Below are 18,732 nucleotides of genomic sequence, written 5' to 3' on the forward strand. Positions count from 1 at the left end.
ATCAATTACATTGGTTTTTTCTTTCATGTGAAAAATAATTTGTTCAACAACATGCAGCCAGCTATTGGCAATACTAGGATAATACAGGATTACTACAGTTTTAATAGAAATCTGTATTGACCATAATCACACATGACCTCCAGAGATTAAATAGCACTTGCACAGGGATCAAGGGACATGCCATTTTCTATAAAGAGTAGCTTTACATGCAATCTCTCATCAGGGAGAAAGTAGGTGTTGAAACACATAACTGATAAGTATTGAGACTGGGCTGAAGCACGCTTATGTGCGAGTACTCCTTCCTCTGACAGCGCTGCTATCAAGCCAACAATCAAAAAGCGTGTTCAGCAGATCAAGTTTCAATTTATTCAAACAAATCCATTTTCGAAATATCATTTCAATTAACAAACACCTTAATACATATGTAATCGTACTGGTTTCTACAGGCCAGAAACAGGTAGAAATACACAGATTTAAAATGTAGTCATTATTTGTTTAGAAAAAAAAAAAAACAACAACCCAACAGACCATCACTAGTAAGGCAGGGGTCTCCTGAAGCTACTCTCCAAGTACCTCCATTAGCGTCGACAGACCGATCCACAAATGGACTGCACTAAAGAGCCGCAGGTCTGAGTACTGATGCATTGTGGGACACTTCTCTCACTCAAAGGCCTCACCGAACAAGGCCCTGCAGAGTAAAGCATCAGCTCCATGTGCATGGTCCACTTTTTAAACACACAAAAGGCTATGTACAGTGAGTGGTACTCCTCACAGCATTACTAGTCGTTAAGAAACCCCCCCCCCTATCTTTTGTGTTTAGTTGCAGTGTCCAAGCGTGTTTATGGGTTTCATGCACAAGTAAACCTATTTCTGAAGTGAAACTTAAGATCAGCCTAGTGGAGCCCCTCTCTAGTCACTGCCCTTGCCACTGACAACTTGAGAGGATGCGGAAAAACTAGCAGTCAACACGTCTAAAAAAGCACATCATATATACTTACAGGTTAAGGCAATAGAATTTCATTCCTGAAAACCATTTGAATAAATCGGATCCACGTGGATTAAAGCTGTTCAAAATGTCCAACCCTTTCCTGGTCACATGACATAGTGCACTTCACGAGTGAAAAACAAAAAAAAAACAAAACAAAAAAAAAAAAAACATTCAGGAATGACATCTTTACATTCTACCACAGTCTTCTAAATACTGTAATGTAAGAAAATGTTCAGGAGCTTCGAGCCAGGAGCACAGTGCACTGACAGAACAGACAACCGTCCACAGACAAGGCCCTTTGATCCTTCACAGACAGCATGGCTTTTTTTCTATTTCAAGGAGGTCACCAGAAGGTTCAGAACTAACCATCAGGAGTGCAAGGACAGAGTCAGAAAGTGTCCTCAAAGAAGTGGTATTTCAGTAACAAATCTAAATCAAGGGAAAAATGTCACTAAGGGAAACATCTCAGAGTAAGTTACACAGAAAAGTCTCAAAAGAAATGTTTAGTTTTCACAGGCCGATTTTGAGAATTAACCAGATACTGTCAGCTTCAGCGCGCTACTGCCCCTAGTGTTGTCTTTGGAGTACTTCATATGCTATTCATTTCTACGGCCTGGATCAGCTGCCACTTGCAGTAAACGGCAGCAACACTGTCACGTGCAATACGCGAAAAGCATTCAAGAGCAGGTCTACTGTAAGAGTCGAGGACTTGTTTCATGATACTTTTCAGTTCAAAGCAAATACCGGCCACATATTTAAAACAGGCAAATAGGCGTATCTAAATCAGGTAAACGTACATCTTACAAACCGATTTACATCAGAATTGAGAAAAAGATTTCTATTCGTGTGCCCAACTGCATGTCAATCAGAAATGCTAATTCCTCCTTCAAATCGAGCAGCGGGTCAGAGAGTGCAGAGAGCCAGCCGAGCTCTCAGGACCCCAGGAGCTGTACTGGGATGTCGGAGCTGGTTCGGCTCCAAAGTTTTTTTAATTTTTTTTTTTTTTAGCATAAAAAAAGTACAGTAAATTTTTTTGACTTAAAAAACACTGTACACTCCAATTATTGCATGAATAATTCAGAACTGGTTTTGCATATAAATCATCATCAGGACTCCAGGTCAAACTCATGTTTCTCTTCTTGCCTTCTTTTTCTTTTGGACTTGCTTTGGAGGCTCCCAGTTCTCTTCAGATTTTTCTAGAAGGGAACCGGGACAAAAACAATGTAAGAATCAGGCCAAACATCACACACACAGGTGGAGATCTAACCTGCCAGCCGGCCAAGCCAGCTAATATGTTAAATATTAGCAGCAGAATTTTTTTAACAACTAGCCAGTCCTCTTCATTCATAATGTGATTTCTTCATAAATATGATTTCTCATATGCTGGTTGTTAGAAGCACACTGACATACAAAAAAATGGCAGGAAGATTTTCAACGCTATTCCTTTATATGCAACCATGCCACTGTACACTGACAAAGTCCTTTAATTACAGTCCTCCAATTAATGCACTGTAAGTACCAGGGCTGAGGTGCTATACTACTCCGAATAAACTTTAGCTGGGATATTCCTCTGTGAAAGTCGCCCAGGAGCCAGTGTGAAATGTAGAGGTGCAGGTGTCTGTCCGATGGAACTCACTCTGTGAGGAGGGAGGGGTGCTGTTCTGCTTGGCAGTGGGCAGCAGGGTCTCCGGCTCAGGGAGCCTGTGTGGCACTTGTGAAGAGGGCTTCTGGGACAGGCTCTCCTGCACAGAAAACGGTCACAAGCGTCACTCCGTAGAAGTCAGCAAAGCACTATACAGTCTGAAACATCAAAAACTGCACTTCTGTCTGGGGCTATCCATGAACGGGTTAGGTTCCATTACATTTAGGCATTTAGCAGAAACTTTTATCCAGAGTGAATTGCACATTCTTTACATGCAATTTACACAGCTGGACATTTTCCGAAGCAGATCAGGTTATGCATCATGCTAGTGTATAAGGCAACGGCCCACCTGGGAATCAAACCTGCAACCTTGGAGCCACAAGCCCAGGTTCCCAACCATTGTGCCACACTGCTGCAGCACTAATGCTAGCAGCACTAACGCCAGCTGCACTAATGCTAGCAGCACTATTGCTAGCAGCACTAACAGCTCTATCGCTAGCAGCACTAACACTAGCAGCACTAATAGCACTATCGCTAGCAGCACTAACGCTAGCAGCACTAATAGCACTATTGCTAGCAGCACTAACGCTAGCAGCACTAGCAGCACTAACGCTAGCAGCACTTGCAGCACTAACGCTAGCAGCACTAATAGCACTATCGCTAGCAGCACTAACGCTAGCAGCACTAGCAGCACTAACGCTAGCAGCATAAACCCTAATGCCACGCAGGCTGGGCGTGGGAGGGGGAAAGCACGGGCGCGCCGAGCTGCCAGCACTGACGTCGACTAAAGCGGGAGTCCCATAGCGCAGCGTCTCCTGGACCGGGGGCCTCAGCTCCTCCGCAGCCTCCTTCTCCGGCTCTTCAGACTCCTTTCAACAAAGCCACGCAGAACCCAGCGTTAGACCCACTGCGCCAGCTGCAGCTGCGCAGCCAAGCGAGGACACGCCGCGCGCGGCTCAACAGCGCGCTCCTACAGAGCCCCGCCAGCAGGCCCAAGCACACGGTCTGCATCGCTCTGGGGGCCGCCCCGCTTCAGTAAAAGGCTTAGCAGCGGTGTGTCTCCACCCTTCTCCATCTCACCTGGAGGGCGGCGCCAGCATCCTCCTGTTTCTTCTTCTTTTTCTTCTTCTTCTTGGACTTGCCGTCGCCCTTGGAGGCGTCGCCCTTCTCCTTTTCATCGTCAGACGCCTGACGGGCAAAAACGCAGCACGGTCACAACACAAAAACTCGATACGTTTGAAATCTTACTTCTTACTGAAGGAAAAAGGAAGAGCGCTAGAGTTCAAGGGAGAGAAGGATAGGGAGTCCACGTGCAAGTCCATATCTCAGACGTGGGCAACAAAGGCCGTATCCGTTTCTGGTTTTCTAGTCAACTACTGTATTTAATTACTTAACTAGCTCTAACATTTAAGCCATCGAACATTTACGCTACATTTTTTAATAAGCACATTAATGACACCCAAAGACTCTGTCCCTGCATGACACGTTTTACTGCGATCATATCCGAGAGATACCCAGTGCTGGTGTCCAGCCAGTTAACTGTTTTAGGCAGGCTAATTGGTGGAAATAAAAACCTGCAAAAAAAAAGAAACAGTCCACCCCTGCCACATCTCATGAGGGGTAAATATTACTCGGGTTTAGCAGACACTGCAGCACAGTAAGGCTGTCAAACAATGACTGAGAAGACCTTGCAGGTTCACTATAACACTACGATAAGTGTAACAATAAGTACAGCACTGAGGCGTTCTGAGCTTCGAACACACGCCTGCCTGCACGCACACCAAGGATGACTGACCTTCACAGCCTCAGGGGCGGAGTCCTTTGGTGGGGCGGAGATCTCTGGTTGGGGTTCCTCATAATTCCCCCACAGCTCAGAGGGAGGGTTCCAGTCCGAGCTGGGGTCCACGTCGCCCATCCCATCTGGAAGTGTGCGCACACGCGCATACACAGAAAAAAACACTCTCAGTAACACAGAACCACAGGGCTCAAGCCCTCACACTCCGCAATGACAAATACAAAGTGAAATCCTGTGGTCCCAAGTATGCTTACTTTTCAATAGATGCATTGCCACTTCTAGAGTTAATCTGCTGAAAACTAGAGCTAGAACTGCTTCTGTAAGTAGTGCCTAGCATGGGCAAGTGTTGAAAAACAGGGCAGACTTACTAAGGCCAGACCACTGATCATCCACAGGAGGCTGAGAGTAGCACTGAAGGACAGCAGCAGGCTGGGACACTGGCTCTTCTCCTGAGAGCAAAAAACACAGCACATATTGTCTCTATGGCTCAAGAACCTTTAATATCAGGAAAATCAACTTTCATACATCAATGGTCTAAATCAGTGGTCTCCAACCCTGGTCCTGGAGAGCTACAGGGTCTGCTGGTTTTTGTTTTCACCTTAAAATCAGCACCCAATTGAGACCCAAGACACCAGGTGAGTTGAGTTAACTGTGTAATCAACTGCTCTAATTGATTCATGAAGTGCATAGTCACTATGAAAACCAGCTCTCCAGGACCAGGGTTAGAGATCACTGGTCTAAATGCACAGGTTTCCTGTCAATAATTGCCCAGTTTACACCTGGCAACAATCAATGAGCAGAAACTGTGGCCCTGAAGATTGAGACCAGTGGTCTGAATAAGGGATACACACATCTGGCCCTTGGGCCCTGTAGTACTGCTAGTTTTATTCGACTCTAATCAGGGACTGATTTAAGCCAGGTGTGTGTAATCTCTGGGCAGTCAGTGACATAACTGGAGTGTAGACTGTGTGTTACGACAATGATTACCAGTAGTGTTCAATCCAATGACAGGCAAGGAGACTGGATTCAGGTCCTTCTTCAACCTCCCATCTAAGCCACTCCAAGAACCTGGCAGAGGCAGACATTTGATAGACATTATTCAGAGTGACTCTGACAGGGCCATAAAGTAGCATGCTTTCTAAGAAAGTCCACATTAAAATGTCTACTGCGGGGAGCCGGTAAATCATGCACTGCTAGTACCTGCAGCCTCCGGCCCCCAGGCATGCGGGGGCTCCTTTGGGATGTTGGGCCACTTTTCCCCGTCCAAGGAGCTCATCTGACTGGGGAGCTTCATGGCCATGTCGTTCCACCCCCCGCCATTCACCGCCAGCGGCTCGCTCCAATTGGCTGTCACTGGAAGAGAGACGGCAATGTTTCCCCGCCGACCAAGGTCACGTGGGCCGCTGAGCCAATGACGCGCTCTTGCAAAACCAGTGGCTCCCTGGAGATCATCCTACCATCCTGTAGGTTTTCATTTTCAGCCATAATTTAGCACACCTGATTTTAAGTAGCAGTGCGATCTGATGTCTAGCTGTTGAATGAGGTGCGTTTTGTTAGGGTTGGAGCAAAAACCAACAGGACGGTAGATCTCCAGGGCAATGTGGTAGAGAACCACCATGCTAAACATTCACCGAAGACCGGGCAGAACACACACATCACGGAGAGCACTTAGCGACAGCAGAAACTCACCCTGTGATAGGACGGCTTCTCCTTTCCCATGCTTCACGTGCGGCGGCTCACCTACGAGAGCGGAAGAGACATCGCTGGAGCGCGGAAGACGGTCTTTTCGGGGGCATATGTACTGCACACCGCAAGTAATTACAAAATGACTGACCGTACGTCCTGACAATGTGACCTCATTAGTGGCCTCACAGAGGGCGCGTGGTAGCCCGTGTGAGTGAAGCGGGTGAAGGGTTTACACGCGCAGAGGGGGGCGGGGGCTCCTCCTGGACGCCGTACCTCTGCTCTTCCTCAGGCCCGTGGGGGCGGGGGCGGGGGCAGGGACAGCGGGCTGCTCTGCAGGCGCTCTGAGGGGGGGGTCCGCTCCTCCGGGGCTGCCAGACTCGTCGCCGGGCGCCTTGTCCTTCCGCCGCTGCTGCCGCTTCTCCCGGTTGCTGACCTTGGTCTCCCAGGCGCCTGCCACACAGTGATTAAAAGGGGAAAGAGAAATAAATACAAAAACTTAAGACTCTTTTCCTCCCACCGTATTTTCAGCAGGGGTGGGCCTGTTTCTGCATCTGATGATATTCAAATCTGCATAATGCTGCAGTACAACCCAAAACTGTGAACCTCAGCAGCCATTCTGACCGGTCGTCAGAAACGTCTGTAAATGCCCAATATCTTCCATCTCATGCAAACTGTCTAGGCCAGTTAAAAGATACTCTTAAACCTGAAATATAGAACTCCAGACAGTGAACTCTCTGTAAATCAATAAGATCATTCATGTAGTTTTACCTTCATCTGGCTCCTTCCCATCAGGAGAGGATGCGTTCACTACTGACTTGGCCTCGGTTTTTGGTTTCTTCTTGTTTTTCTTTGCCTAAAAAAAAAAAGACAATCTTTCTCTCTAATCATTCAAATAAATATCAAGTTGACTGTGATCATTACAGTTTAACTGTGGTCCTGTATGTTAGTGTAGGTTTAATGGGACCCTTTGGCTGTTCCAACAAAAATGACTGGAATTGGTCATTTAACATGTACTGCAGTCTACAGGAAAATGGGGCTTGACACTGTTTTGTGGTATTATATATATATATGTATGACTAAACCGCCTCCGCAATACAAATTTTATATTCAGAGACCATACTGAAGAGTTACATTCACATCCAAACAGAGGTAGCTGCAGCTTGCAAAAAGCTGTCCTATATGCATGCAAAATTAAATTAAATGCAAGTGCAAGAACGGAACATGGAGTTCCTTTCTTTCATTTTCATAGAAACCCACAGCGTGCCTTTCAAATGCAGCTCTGAATCTCATCAGGATTGTAGCTGCACAGCAGGCATAACAACGGGATGGATGTACAATTTAACAGACTGAGAGTGTAGCATATTTTTCACACATTACATTTCAGCATTTAGCAGAAGCTTGTATCCAGGGCAACTTCAAAGCGTTGCATTTTTTTTTTTTTTTTTTATTAAAAATTTTTTTTTTTAAATACACACATTCGATTTATGCCACCACATATTTTTACTGAAGCAATTCAGGTTGTGCACCTTCCTTAAGGGAACGATGGCAGCATCCAAGCTGGGAATCTAACCCGTACCCTTTCAGTTAAAAGCGTAGCTCCTAAGCACTATGCTACACCGCTGCTCTGTGTAGTCAAGGACAGGGAAAGCGTGTGGTATTTCCCAGCCATGAGGGTTCTACCCCACTTGCTCAGACTTGCTGCATCTGCATACTGAGATGACAGCCCAGCATTGCCACCTGGCCCCCCAAATCATTGCCCTTTCAGAGAGCCATGGGCAACAGTAATACCACCACCAGGCTAGCACCACAAACCTTTCATTTTATTTATTGTCAACAGAAAATGTAATGTTAACTAACTTATAATTAAATTATCACATGCAGTGGCTGTGGTTTGCATGTGTAAGCCATCTCTTACACTCATGAGATGCTTATTTGGAGCTAATCCAGCTCACAAAAAAAGAGTCTTTAGTCCCAGCTCCCCAATTTGCAGAGCAGAGTGAAACAGGAAGTGCTCTCTACTACAGCAAACATGAGGGAGAAAGTGAAAAAACCGCTTAACTTCACTGCATTAAAGCTTTTTGGGAGAAGCGCCACTTCACTACAAGTTTAATACACTTCCGCTTTCATTCCGACACCATCACCGTGAGAGCGGTTTATTCAGGACATCCTCATTTACACATTCACAGGTGGACAGAAGCATGGCATTAAGTATACTAAAATAGTATACTGAATAGTATACTGAAGAGGTGACAACAGTTGCATATCTTACGCAGCGTAAATGCAACATACCTTTTCAGCTTTGATATCTGGGGATGGTTTCGGGATTTCTTCAGTAACTTGATCAGCCTCCTGAAGCTCTGGTGGCGTACCGCCGTTTGACTGAGTTTTCTGTAGGCAGAAAAATGTTACAGCACAAAACCATTTTGTTAGAGAGCATCCATTTCTGCATGTCAATACTGGTGCATGCAAAAAATGTCAAAATAAACATTATTCTCACAGTATTGGGAACCGGTTTAATTAACTTGCATACAGACCCTTTACAGTTTACTCTGGATCTACCAAAGCACTTCACTCAAATACTTGCATAATGAGACAAAGAGAAATTATAAATTCAAGTACTAAGCAGCAAACTTGAAAACCGAAGTGATGGGAAGGTAATGGAAAATAATAATTCCTAGTCCTAACTGGGGACATTTAAATAAGTTAGCTGTCGTTTGGGTGACTGTGCTACGTACAAAGAGCACTGATAGGTACAAGATCCTTGTATTGAGAGAAAACAACATAATTTGGCAAATACACCAGTATATTCTTACCGGAGATAGTGGCTTGGTTATAAACTCAAGTCTTTGCTTAAAAGCCATCTAAAAACATTATGTTCGAAACAAATTCGTCGTGCGGTCAGCTGGTTTGTAAAAACCAGGAGCCGCAACGAAAAACACAGTAAAATCATATTAACGTTAGCTCAAGTTGGGGAAAAGATTAGCATAAATTGTTAGCTAGCCAACGTTAGCTGGCTTTAGTTTAAGTGCACTCAAAATCCGTTGCCTTGTTACCGGTGCTATCAAGAAACTGAGTCAAGTCAGGCAACTGCCCGAGATTTAGCGATCGTCCATGCTGCTAGCCAGTGTGTTCACGTATCTAACCGCAGCAAGTGATTTTCTTCCCCTTAAGAACACCACAATAAACCAATAATCATGAACCTATTCGAAGCGGTTTTTGCTTATTCACCATTTAAGCAGACAGTACCTGACTGTGTCAATAATATATTTTGGCAGTGCAACCGATATAACGTTACCTGGTTAGCCATCTTGCTAACTGGCAAGCTATATAACTTCAGAGCACTAGCGTGAGTTGGCTTGATAATCAGTTACCTTTTCATTTGGTTTCTTTTTGTTCCTTTTCTTCTGATCCTCGGTTTTGACAATCTTTGTCACCAAGTCATTTGTGCTGTCGCTGATATCTTCATTTGCCCGTGCTCCACGTTTCCTTCCACCGAACAGTCCGTTGCAGGCCGCGGCCCAAGAGAACACGATCAGAAGCAACCCAATGACCGCCGTTAAGAGAATAACCCAAGACGGATAAAGCTCCGGCTTCAGACCCAAATCTACCCCGAGCTCGGAGCGGAGTAGGCCTAGGCCGGAGGACAGTAGCTCTCTCAGGCGACTCGATATCAACTCGGCCTGCTGAATCACTACGTCCTGCCAGCTCTTAGCCATCTTCGCCTCCGACACCATCAAGCCAGAGAGCACGCTTGGGAAAATCTACCACCAGGGGGATCAATTTGACAGCATCGCCTCCAACAAGGGAACAGATACCGCTAATGTTACGTTAGCAAACAACCGAGCTTGCTACCTTCTAGCTAGGTAGCTAGGTCTCGGGCTAGCGTGCTGGCACGTTACGTTTAAGTAATATAGTTTTTCTCTGTTCGTATTCCCAATTACCTCGTTAGCTGACGACGGAAAACTGATATATGAGAACAATATTAATACAAAGTCCAAACAAACTGGAAGTGGCGGTTTCTATAGCTTAAACTACGAGCACTTAAGGTGCTTCCTCAGTGCCTAAAGCTGCTCGCCAGCTTCTAGTGCTACCGAACTACTACGGCGTATAATACAAGCAGAATTAATGCGACGTCACAATTAAAATGGAAGGGTGAAATTTAGGGAATCCTGGGAAAAGTGGATAAATCATACAGAAATGTATGTAGATCATGATGATTGAATGTCGCAATGCTCGCCACCTAACCCATCGTTTCAACTTGCCCCGCAGCACTACTGACAAATTTGCATATTCAGTTGTTTAATGCCACACTTTTATTAAAAAACAAAAACAAAACATCTCAAAATGAGTTTCAAAATCCATTGATCGTGACTGATTAGCTGCAGCTACTCGTTTATTTATAAAGCTGAAATACTGTTGACCTGATAAACAGAGCAACGTTTTAGCGCAAACCTAAAGCAACCAACAGGCGCTGAGATGTATTGGCGTTCTCGATACTTAAGTCTACACATTTCATCAATGTTGTCTCGTTAAGTTACGCCAAAGATAAATGTCATTTGCAAAGTGAATATATTAGTACCTCAATGGGCCAATTGTGACCGGGGTAATAAAACCTTCTTCACATTTTCCCTGACCTCAAATTAAGGCACAGGGTACCCAAAGCCTCCTGAATTGACAACTGTCCAACTGTAGTAGAAGCACTAGGAACCATGGAAATGTCAGGACACCAACTGGCATTTTACTTTCGTAATCTGAAGATGTTTACTATTCATGCATACCACATTTGAACATAGGCCAGTCATGAAGAAAATGTAAAAAGTAAAACACTGATGCTCATAAAGTAAGTTGCATCAGTTATGTAACAATGATATTCACTACGCACATAAATGCTGTAATGCGACCATATTCAGTTCCCAGTAACAGTCTTTTTCGTATTTGCACTATTTGTGAAAACACATGTTTGCAGGCCAGGGCCATTTCCAAAAGTACCTAAAAGCAAACTGAAGCAGTTTCCACTTCATAAATAAATAATAAATTATATAAAAACTGGTGTGGTCTAACGCTAAAAGTCTGCGTCCAGCGTGAATTCACAGTCCATCATATTTGACATCACACCCAGTCGCTGGTACTCTGCGACTCTCTTCTCAAAGAAGTTGGTCTTCCCTTCCAGAGAAATGGACTCCATGAAGTCAAAGGGGTTTTCTGCCTGATACGCCTAGAAGGCAGAAAAGAGGCACGTCATGTCTGAACTGGAGCAGAAAATCTCAAATACAGCAAACAATTTTTGCAGTTTCTTTTGGTGACTTAGGAAACACCTCAATGTACATTTTTATATTGTAAACACAGCTCAGAAGCCTATTTCTAAAGCGATTCAGTTCAGCCTTGTACAACGTCAGTGCAGTTCCACACCAGCAAACACTGAAAAGTGAACTTGGACACAGTTCATCGCATCAGAGGACGGAACCGAGAGCGAAACATGGGTTTAGAAGGAAAAAGGCGCCACTTGCATCTGGTCAAAGCAAACAACAGACTTTTCACCCCAACAAAAGAAATTCACCTTGGACAATCCCAGGTCTGTCAGCAAGCGGTCAGCCACAAATTCAATGTACTGCTTCATCAGAGTACTGTTCATCCCAATTAGGTCGACAGGTAAAGAGTCAGTAAGAAACTCCTGCAGACACAGGGACAGATCGACATGTCGGAAATAGAACAGATCAGGAGGCGATTCTCATTTGGATAATATTACATTACATTACATTACAGGCATTTGGCAGACGCTCTTATCCAGAGCGACGTACAACAAAGTGTATAACCATAACCAGGAACAAGTATGACGAAACCCCTAGAGAGAAGTACCGGTCCAAGTGCAGGGAACAACCGCATAGTTCAACTTGGACCCTGAAGGTTAAACTGATTAACACTAAACAACGAGAACGGCAACAACGCAGTCTATGGAAAAAATACAAGCAGTAGTTAAGACAGTTAATGCACCTAAGTCACCTACGAAACAGCTGCCTAGTTACAACCCTAAGCTTACAGTCATTTACAGGGGGGTAGGGAGGGATGGGGAGAGGTGCAGCCTGAAGAGGTGAGTCTTCAGTCGTCGTTTGAAATGGGTCAGTGTCTCAGCTGTTCTGACCTCCACAGGGAGGTCATTCCACCATCGTGGGGCCAGAACAGACAGGAGACGTGTTCTGGAAGTGCAGGTGCGAAGAGGGGGAGGTGCTAGGCGTCCTGAGGTAGCAGAACGGAGGGATCTGGCTGGCATGTAGGGTTTGATATATGCCTACTTTGCCTGCTCTTTATTCACTCATTCACAGTAGCATGCGATTCCTCTTGAAAGAGGCTGGATAAATTTCCTGTTGTTGTTGCGTTCCCTCTCATGGTGTGTGTGGTTTAACGCTTTTGTGCTGTGTGTCGAACGGCAAACACTGGCACCTGCTCAATGGTGACAGCTTTGGTGACGATATCCTTCACTCTGTCTTCTGAAGGCTTCTTAACCAAGTATCTGTACAGCAGGCAGGCAAAGTTACAGTGCAGACCCTGGAAAAATACAGACACGGTCTCATAAATCAGAAAACACATAAGACTGCACAGGAACAGAAACGAGAATAAAAAGAAATTCAGTTATTTCTGTGAGATTACTGTCAGGTTAGTATTGGCAAGGTTATCGACAGTGCTGCAATAACTGACTACTAATAATCTAAAGGTGTAAGAGGTCCCTGTGCAGGCATGCTGGGTAAAGCTCCCCACCTCATCTCTGCTGATGAGCTCATTGGAGTAGGTGAGTCCAGGCATGAGGCCTCTCTTCTTTAACCAGTAGATGGCTGCAAAGGACCCAGAGAAGAAAATCCCCTCCACCGCAGCAAAGGCCACAATTCTCTCTCCTACAAAACAGACGGGATTTTTGGTACAGATCTCCATTGGAAAGGATGAAGTCAGTGTACCCACACACATTCCTACTGCATGGAGGAATTACATAAAGCATACTACCCAGGATTTCTCAAAAGTATAACACAGAAATAAAAAGTAACAAATCTATATTCAAAATAACATAATCCATAATGACATTTTTAGTGCGGGTTGTTCTTTTTTAATTTTTATAAATGATGACAAATGCAGGACTCTCTCGTTACCGAATGAAGATTTGGTGTCATTGATCCACTGGAGCGCCCAGTCGGCCTTTCTCTTCACACAGGGCAGGGTCTGGATGGCGTTAAACAGGTAATCCCTGTGGAGGGAAGAGTGACATTACTCAACTTCATCTTTGTTTCTCGGGACGGTCTAATAAAGGCCTGCAAGACTGAAATAAGGACCTTTGTTTTGTAAAATAATTGAATGCAATGATTCGTGCTAGAAGCAATGTGCAACAGTTCAATTAAGGATCTCAGGAAGGCAACACATGCAGACACACTTCAATTCTCCTAGAGAAAGCAAATGTGTCTCGTTTCACTCAAGCAACTGCAGCTGAATTTGAATTTGAATGCATAACTAGGGCTCATTCCAAAAGCTCACAGTTTTCAACCTCAATGAGTTTTCAAAGTTCCACAAAGTTATAACACTGATACAGGCATGATACACTAACCACAACTGGGCCTTCTTTGAATAAGAGCTGCACCTGCTACACAAAACTGTTGAGAACAACGGTTGGTTTATTTCGGTTTCCTCAACTGCAGAAATACAATACCACTTTTTTTTACCTGTGCAATAATTAGGCAAAACTTTACGCTATTGTAACAATAATTATATCATAGTAATATTATATACAATAATATGAGATTATTACTTCAATGTTTTAAATTCATCTGGCATTTTGCCCCTTTATTGCTTGCCAGACAGTTCATTTGTGTATTTATAACTCAATTTAACTCAATTAATTAATTAATAATCACTCAATTTCCTCTGTGCCTGATATCTAAGCCTTGGGGGTTGTGAGGAAGGATGAAAAATTAATAAGTAAAAGACTACAAAACTGCTATTAAACTACAAATCACAGTAAGATTGATGATAAAGTGCAGAGCACCCACCCAACTATTTAAAGTAGCCCACCTGGCCATGTGCAACTTTACAATTTATTTTTTCAAAACAAAAACGTCAAAAAAAAAAAGATGAAACTCATTTTAATTTTCATTAACACTTTTTCTGTTTTCTTTTTGCCCACTTACAATAATCCCATTTGAATGTATCAGAACACATTGGTGAATGGGGAATACCCATAATTAGCACATATGGACGTTATTACATTGGGACTCTGGCATTGGCACTCACCTCTCTTTCAGATCTCTGATGTAGGTGTTGATGAGCATGCCGTACATCTCAGAGTGGACGTTCTCCATGAGGATCTGGAACCCGTAAAAGGACCGTGCCTCTGGGACCTGCACTTCTTGACTGAACCGCTGGACCTGGAAAAAAAATCCAACAGAACAATTCTGCACTTATGTGTGGAACTTATACAGCTATGGGCTTCTCCGCTAAAGAAATCACATCTGTTATTTAATAGACAGGAGAAGCATCACTCTCTGTTTGCGGGGGAGTTACGTGACTGCAGCGGAATCGGGCGTAAAATCGGACAGGAGGCTTACGAGGTTTTCGTTGACGATACCGTCGCTCGCTGCAAAGAAAGCCAGGACGTGGGAGATGAAGTGCTTCTCCTCGGGCTTCAGTCTGTCCCAGTGAGCCAGGTCTTTGGATAAATCCACCTGAAGGAACAGCACAGCGCTGACCACACCACTCAAAGGTCCATTCACAAAAACAGCTTCATTACCGCAGTACAGGCTATTCTACTGCTGTAATTAAGCGATGGCAGGTTGAGACGAATCTCTTAACCCCTCAGGGTCTTCAGGAACTGAGGTGGGCACCACACACCGATAGTACAGTGTAGTAAAAGCAACAAGATCGGATCCACTTCTGACCCATTGCGCCAAGAGTAAAAATGAAGAACTGACCTCCTCTACGGTCCAGAAGGAGGCCTGTGCTTGTTTGTACATCTTCCACATGTCAGGGTACTGGATTGGGAAGATGACGAAGCGCCTTGGGTTCTCTTTAAGCAGCGGTTCATCTTCGTCTGTGCTTCTGTGACCGTTCTAGAACACAAAATGCAACAAAATCTTGTTAACGACACGACGTACACCAAACTCGCAGGACTACACCCCGGCTTTGCAGTGCCTGTGCTTATGAAGTGTTTTTGTTTCCCATACAAAATAAATTGCCAGGAGGCATCTGAATTGACCTCTGTTGCAAGAGTATTTCTGATGTATGGCCATAACCCTGATTAGACATCGGAAGTGCCTAAATAAGAACAATTAACAACTCATTAGGTTACTATTCACAAATTGCAATTATGCTTTGAACCAAAGTCAGCAAAAGATGGCATGGATGTATTTGGCACTGAGTTTGGAAACTATAGTCTTACACCAGTTCCAATTAGGAATTGACAGAATTAGGCTACCTGCAGTGCTTTAGAAACATCTATGATACTATCACATTAGACAAAAACATGCCATTTATTTCTCAGGTAAACGGATGTGTCTAGATTAAGCTGAATTAAACTGCTTCTGAGCTACTTTTTGTGAAGTGAGTTCAGTACATGCAATGTAAAATATGTTTTCAAGTTATTAGGTGTTAAAGAAGTAATAAGAATGTGCCGCTAATTAAATTTTAATAAAATATACAATATATTCAAATAACTACCAAAAATGTCAGTTATGGCCAACCTTCTCAAACGGGCTACGTCAGAGATCTTAAACTCCAGTCCTAGAAGGCCACAGTCTCTATAGGTTTTGTGGTTTCCCTTCCATCAACTGCCAAATTAGGCTTAGAAAACAAGGTGCACAGACTCTTTAGAAGGCACTTAAGTGTGGAAACACACTGAAACCCAGCAGACACTGTGGCTCTCCAGGACTGGCGTTTCAGTTCCCTGGGGTATACTTTTCTATTTACAGCTGAAATACACGCAAACAGTCTTGTTATTTGGGTATAAATAACATTTTATTCAGTCATTTATTTATAGTAAACAGAAACCAGCATACATAGGAGATCATGGGGTGCTCAGGAATGAGTCTGAATCCCAATGCTTCCAAACATTCAAGCATTCAAATAAATGTACTCAACTAAAGCTATTTTTTTTCCTCCGAATTCCAATATTGATCCTACCAGAAATATACATCATTTAAAATACTCAGGATACATTTTAATATGTTCAGTATTTCCCAAACTCTCAATGAGCCTTCAAATTACCACATGTAGACCTGGATGAAATACCTCTTTGATAGGCTATATTTTAGTTTGAAAATTCTCTCAACCACTCAATGAATTCATGCAGAATGACAAAAACAATGTAAATATGAGTCTTATTTTGCAGTGATTTAAATACAACACGCACTCATGGTAATGTGCACAACTTAACACAAAGTTTGATCGTTTAAAAAGCCTTTCTGTTAAAAGAGGAGGAGATGGTTTCAATATAAAACTAGCCTAACTAAAGTTTCATTCGCAAGAATAGTAAAAAGATGTTTATTCTTATTAAACTTTGATTTGTGTATGTAATATTTTGCTAAAAGAAAAAACTATCTTAATCAAATAGAAATGATCAGCATCCTCTTTCTTTGCAATTTGTAAAAACAAGAATCACATGCACAACTTTAAAAAAAGATTTGGTATATATAAGATAGCTATGGTGTCCATAACCTGTCTCTAGAATCTCTCATTACTTTAGTTACAGTACCAAAACAAATGATTCACATCTTCAGGTTGTAGGTTACAGAAGGAGCAGTTTTGAATCGGTATCATTCTTCAATCCATTAAAAAACAGCTTAGTTGGATAACACTGCAGTACTTTTTTGCAGACGACCATCTGGGCTCGCTGATGATGACGTCCGATTACTCTCAAAACAATGGACAGTCAATCTACGTCATGTAAACCCTAAGTGTAAACCTAGCCATCTGACCTTAACTGAGCTATAAAACAATTATAATTTCAAGCGTTGCACAAACTGGCTGTACACGTACTAGCGATAGCATTTAAGCTGAAAGCCATACTGATTTCTAGCTTTCTATCTGGCTAACATTAGTTAGCCAGTTAACCTTAAAGCAGAGCGTTGTAGCTAACTGAACTGGTAACCAATACAGCAAATATCGGTTGCCAACTACTTAGCTAAAATTAAAAGCAAGAACGAGAGGTCTATTGAGTTTTCAAATAACTTAATGAATAATGGGTGCATTAACTTTGATTTAACAGAAGCAACGTACTCAACTACCAATCTTCTTAGCTAGCAAATCAGTCTTTGTGCTTCGAACGTTTCTATCGATAGCCATCCGTGAATTGACGCTACCCAGAATATATTATTTGACCGCAAAACAAACGTTGAAAAACAATACAAAAAGACCTTACCACTTCTTTTTCCTTGATCTCTGGTGGCATATTTAGTCGATTTTCATAATCCATTACGAAGAGTCTCTCCGTCGCAGCAGGTTTGCGGCTGCTGCCTCATGAGTGCCTTGATCTGTCGAGCACCGACATTACCCAACTCAAGCTAAAACCCAGAAATTACTCCAGCGCCTCTCGCGGAATTTTCTATGCACTGAATTGTATTTCAAGTTCACGTATGATTCAACCTGGGCATTCGGGGATTCGTGGAATAAAGCAACAAGAAAATACACCCCACAGCTGCTTTTTTATCTGTATATATGGTTCAGTCTATTTGGAAAAATAGCGACGCAAAAACAATATTCAGATATTCAAAGTATCATATGATGAAGCCACCCCCTTCATATGAGGACGTTGGGAGTTTTTTTTGCTGTAAAAACATGAATTAAAGGGATATCTTTAAAAAATGGTTTTTTGATTGCATTTAAGTTTTCGTGTGATGTTATGATTGGCCCAGACAATTTGCGTTCGATGAAAGATATTTTGGACACATGCCCAAGTTTCTGATTGACAAGCTGGTTTTACAACGGCTGGTATCGGGGCATTCCAGGGCCCGTGGCCTAAAGCAAGGAAACACAACTTGAAGTAACTCCAAAGAAAATAAGATTCACTAAGAATAACTGGGTAATATACAACCCAACCTCAAAATCTCAAAAAGGCAAATTACACATCACTCACCTGGCATCACTGTTGGCCAATAAAGACAAGTTCTGGTTTACAGAAGACTTTGCACAATGTACATAATGTTCAGAACATTGCTAAACAAATTTATGATTTCCACATCAATTCCTTTAAATATCATTAAAACTTAATACTGCTTAATGAACTTGAGGCACATGCTGTAATTTCATATATTCAGGATTCCAATTCAGTTGTATTATACATTAAATGTGCTTTAACAAAATTATGTTCAGGAGTATTACTGCATCTAATCAGGAAAATCTTCTACAGACAGTAGAGATCTGATCGGAAGATCCATTGATCCATGATGACAAAGCTCTTGTCAGAAACTACTAACTGCATGACAGCATTTCCACACAGCTTACCATTTCCGAATGAATATATACCAGGCAAAACACTGAAACATTAAGCTGCTAAATGTGTTTTTAAGGCAGATCGTGGGGAGCACTAGATCTGCTCTGGCCCGACTTGTGACCTGAACATGTTTCTACCCTTCTCATCAAGGCAAGAATGTG

The 18,732-nt window shown here is 42.9% G+C and overlaps 2 protein-coding genes across 3 annotated transcripts; both read right to left on the minus strand.

Annotated features, from left to right (window-relative positions):
• Positions 1-343: 343 nt before the first annotated feature.
• On the minus strand, positions 344-10,270 carry mtdha (metadherin a). Of its 2 annotated transcripts, XM_064348109.1 has the most exons (13): positions 9,483-10,270; positions 8,401-8,499; positions 6,880-6,964; positions 6,385-6,561; positions 6,115-6,165; positions 5,626-5,778; positions 5,413-5,493; positions 4,794-4,874; positions 4,426-4,550; positions 3,711-3,818; positions 3,410-3,499; positions 2,625-2,730; positions 344-2,184 (listed from the first exon to the last, which is right to left on the minus strand). In XM_064348109.1, exons 1-13 carry the CDS (start codon positions 9,843-9,845, stop codon positions 2,114-2,116), a joined length of 1,590 nt encoding a protein of 529 aa, XP_064204179.1. In that variant the 5' UTR covers positions 9,846-10,270; the 3' UTR covers positions 344-2,113. The 2 variants fall into 2 exon arrangements, with proteins under 2 accessions (XP_064204179.1, XP_064204180.1); XM_064348110.1 differs by lacking the exon at positions 3,410-3,499.
• A 131-nt stretch (positions 10,271-10,401) lies between these two features.
• rrm2b (ribonucleotide reductase M2 b) lies at positions 10,402-17,677 on the minus strand. Its single transcript, XM_064348111.1, has 9 exons — positions 17,501-17,677; positions 15,057-15,194; positions 14,694-14,810; positions 14,380-14,513; positions 13,248-13,342; positions 12,865-12,998; positions 12,550-12,654; positions 11,669-11,782; positions 10,402-11,326 (listed from the first exon to the last, which is right to left on the minus strand). Exons 1-9 carry the CDS (start codon positions 17,552-17,554, stop codon positions 11,174-11,176), a joined length of 1,044 nt encoding a protein of 347 aa, XP_064204181.1. The 5' UTR covers positions 17,555-17,677; the 3' UTR covers positions 10,402-11,173.
• Positions 17,678-18,732: the final 1,055 nt, after the last annotated feature.

Source organism: Anguilla rostrata, chromosome 8 (assembly GCF_018555375.3).
Source record: "Anguilla rostrata isolate EN2019 chromosome 8, ASM1855537v3, whole genome shotgun sequence".
Taxonomy (NCBI): Eukaryota; Metazoa; Chordata; class Actinopteri; order Anguilliformes; family Anguillidae; genus Anguilla; species Anguilla rostrata.

Bases quoted from the DNA above. Each gene is read 5' to 3' on its own strand.
- rrm2b (XM_064348111.1), bottom strand. From the start codon at position 17,554: ATGGATTATGAAAATCGACTAAATATGCCACCAGAGATCAAGGAAAAA. The intron at 14,811-15,056 runs GTCAGTTCTTCA...CTGTTCCTTCAG, and splicing joins CCTTCTGGACCGTAGAGGAG to GTGGATTTATCCAAAGACCT. The intron at 11,783-12,549 runs GTGCCAGTGTTT...CTGTGTCTGCAG, and splicing joins AAGCTGTCACCATTGAGCAG to GAGTTTCTTACTGACTCTTT.
- mtdha (XM_064348109.1), bottom strand. From the start codon at position 9,845: ATGGTGTCGGAGGCGAAGATGGCTAAGAGCTGGCAGGACGTAGTGATT. The intron at 6,562-6,879 runs GTAAAACTACAT...ACTGTGTGGCAG, and splicing joins TGGGAAGGAGCCAGATGAAG to GCGCCTGGGAGACCAAGGTC. The intron at 5,779-6,114 runs GTGAGTTTCTGC...TCTCTCTTCCAG, and splicing joins AGAAGCCGTCCTATCACAGG to TGACAGCCAATTGGAGCGAG.